The sequence below is a fragment of the Trichinella spiralis genome (genome assembly GCF_000181795.1).
Source record: "Trichinella spiralis strain ISS 195 chromosome Unknown Scfld3182, whole genome shotgun sequence".
In the NCBI taxonomy this organism is placed as follows: Eukaryota; Metazoa; Nematoda; class Enoplea; order Trichinellida; family Trichinellidae; genus Trichinella; species Trichinella spiralis.
In genome coordinates, this window is record NW_003530121.1 from 4,775 (window position 1) to 7,873 (window position 3,099).

At 34.6% G+C, this 3,099-nt stretch overlaps 1 protein-coding gene across 1 annotated transcript; it reads right to left on the reverse strand.

Annotated features, from left to right (window-relative positions):
• Positions 1–108: 108 nt before the first annotated feature.
• Tsp_12491 (hypothetical protein) lies at positions 109–2,173 on the reverse strand. The gene is made up of 2 exons (XM_003368061.1): positions 1,172–2,173; positions 109–744 (listed from the first exon to the last, which is right to left on the reverse strand). The coding sequence occupies exons 1-2, from the start codon at positions 2,171–2,173 to the stop codon at positions 109–111; spliced, it is 1,638 nt and encodes a 545-aa protein (XP_003368109.1).
• Between the last annotated feature and the right edge of the window lie 926 nt (positions 2,174–3,099).

The window sequence follows — 3,099 nt, forward strand, 5'->3', positions numbered from 1 at the left end:
CCAAATTTTCGGTGAAAACGTCGTCGAGGATTTTCGATTTAGAGCTTTCAATTTTCTTCTAAAACTGCAGTGGTCACATCGATTTGGTCTCGTCAGCTTTATCCGTTTTCATATTCCATTTTCAAAATCTTGAGATTTTTTTGCAACATTTCCCATTCCCAATTGTTTACGCTTATTCCATTCTTCACAACGTTTCAGCTCTGAATTTATTTTTTCCAAATTATTTTTTAATAACGTTGTGTTGTTAATTTGTTTAAAATGTTGCTTTTTCTGCATTAAATTTGCCGAATCGAATTCCAAATCTAACTGTAACAATTTTTCTTGCTTTTCAATAATGGACTTTTGAAGATTGTTAATTTCTCTCTTTTTCTCTCTAATATTTCCATTCAGCTTTTCATAACGCTTGTAAACAGATTCATAATTGCTAACCTTTTCGCTATTATTTTCACCATCAGCGTTGCACCATTCGCTTTGTCCTTTCCAAAACATCATTTCTTTGTTGAGCAATTCGTACTGTTTTTTCAGCTCCTGTTCTTCTGGCATAATTTCTTTTTGCTCATCTTTCACTCTTTCCAGTGATTCATTGTGAAATTGTGCATTCATCTCTTTTTCCGTGTTGATTAAAATTTCCATGCATTTTTTCAGTTCTTCGACTCTTTTTTCCATATTTTCAACTTCCTGTACGACAAAATGGCAACGTTTTTCCTCCAGCAGCGACACAACTGAAGTGTAACACTGCATAATCTGTAAAAGTTGAAAATTTACAAAATAATTTTCTTTAAAACTCTTCAATTCTCAATATTATGTAAATCTGATTTAAAAAAAATTATATACTGAACCTATTCTATTTGTTTACTTGGTTGTTATGAGAACAAAATTTTAAAAAATGTATACATGTGAAAAGCAACGAGGTGAAAATTGTGTAGACTTTTTAAATTGATGCTCAAATTGTATTTGAAAGATACGATGTCTAAAAGCTATCTGTACGCGTATTAGTTGTTTAATGAAGGTGAATAATTTTTAAATTTACAGTTGAAAAAATGAATAACCTGACAATGAAAATAGTATCAGTTTTAGATAAATTGATTTGAAGAGAAAAATTAAAGAAAAATATAATTAGTCAAGTGAATGCAAAGTGTTTGCAATAATGGGAAAAGTGAAATTTTTTTACTTCATATTCTTTTTCAACTTGCAAAAGTTCCGTGTTGATTTGTTCTTTTTGAATTTTCATTTCATGAATGATCATCTTGAAATGCCGTAGTACATCCAATACCAAGCGACAAAATTGTTCAACGCTGGAAGTTGGATCATTGTCTATTTGAAAAATTGCGGTTGTTTTGTAACCAATTTCTTCGAGCAGCTTGTCCAATTTCGGCATATTCTCTCCAAGTATACCAAGAGTTCGCTCGAAAGTTTCCATTAATAATAATATCCGTTGTTCAGCGTGTTGCTTTTTCTTCAGTTGTTGTTCAATTTGATTATTCGGTTCCAAGTGGGCTTTTTCATTGTTTGCAGTTTTCCCCGTGAAGTTTAGTTTGAATATTTCACAATCTTGCCAAAGTGTGTGCAAGTGGAACTGTTCGTAATTCAACGATCGATTTTCCTCTTCTTTAATTTGCAGTACTTTTTTCAGTTCGACAATTTTGTCGGCAGAAAAATTGTTTTTTTCGTTCGAAATTTGTTTCGTTTCAAGGAAATAATTCTCCTGAGCCAGCTGGATGATTTTTTCGACAAGCAGCATGAACACCTTGACAGCATTTTCGGGTTCTTTCAAATTCCCGAAGCGTTTTGAGAAAAATTCCTCGTCCACATTCTCAGTCGCATCGTCATCTCCACTTGATATTCTCAACCGTTGGATCAAGTCGACCACTTGTCTTGTGAACTTGTCGAAAAAAGCGAACAGTTGCTCATTTACACCTTTCGTTTGTTCGGTCGACGCGTTGAAAGTATCTTTCATCTGCTCGACAGCGGCCAATTGCAATAGCATGCTTTCTCGGCGTTTCGATTCGATTTCGTGAATTTTAAAAATAGCTCCATGTTGTTTCATTGGCTTTGGAATCGAGCAACATCCACTGCAACATGTGTATAAATGGACGAGGAGTGTTGTCGTCAGCTGTAGGCTTGTACAGGGCTGAAACTGAGGTGCTCGTTTTGGTGTTCTTCTTTTTCGCATTCCTCAATTTCGCGTTATTCGGCGCCATCGTCATCAACAACAATCCCACACAACGGCAACCAATAAGTTCAAAAACACAAACCAAACACGCGTTAAATTCAATTCATTCATTATTATTTAAATTCAATTGTTTGTTTTGTTTAAACTTTAAAATATAATTTAAACTTTTTATTCGTCCTCTTCTTTGGTGGGGGGTTGGTTAAAATTACCTTTTTTTTTGTGCGGGGTGGGGTTTCAAATTTAAAATATGCATTCCCCTTTCCATAAATATTCCAATCCAACTAAAAATCCCTGATTCCTGGGTGATTTTTGTGAAATGAACATTGGCAATTGAATTTAAAATTTGAGAAAAAAATCCATTTTCTTTCATCTATAAAATAACAAAAATTTCTTTTAATAAAAAATTGTTCAAGATTCTCAACCCTACCCTAGTCGTTGGGTTTTTTATTAAAATTTTAGGAAGAAAAATTTCATGATCTTTTTTCTTGCCATGTACGAAAAAATGATTGAAAAACAATTTTATTTTTTCTTCACCATCGCAAAATATCGCTTCATACACATTATGTACTGATTGTTCCTCGGTGAATAAAAAATTTTGAACTGTTCCTCCCAAAATGAAATATTCGACCCAGGCTATATTATTTATTGAAATGGAGTAAAGCCGATTTCCCCTCCCCCCCCTCCCCCTAGCTCCGCCTACTTTTTTGCAGAAAATTTCATTGGGTGCCGGCTCTGGCGCCGCGGTTCCTAATTTAATTTGTTGTCCCCCCCTCTGCTTCCTGCTTGTCCAATTTATTACATTTTATTTGGCCAAATATTGGGTTTCCTATCTCGTGTTGCTGAACAACTGGCAACCGCCAGAACTGACCGCCTGCAGGGGGGAATGCTAACCTATTGACTGTTTGATTATATAAATTCTGGTGTTC

Coding starts and splice junctions, on each gene's coding strand:
- Tsp_12491 (XM_003368061.1), bottom strand. CDS start 2,173: ATGCGAAAAAGAAGAACACCAAAACGAGCACCTCAGTTTCAGCCCTGT. Junction 745..1,171: donor AAGTTGAAAAAGAATATGAA/GTAAAAAAATTT, acceptor CAACTTTTACAG/ATTATGCAGTGTTACACTTC.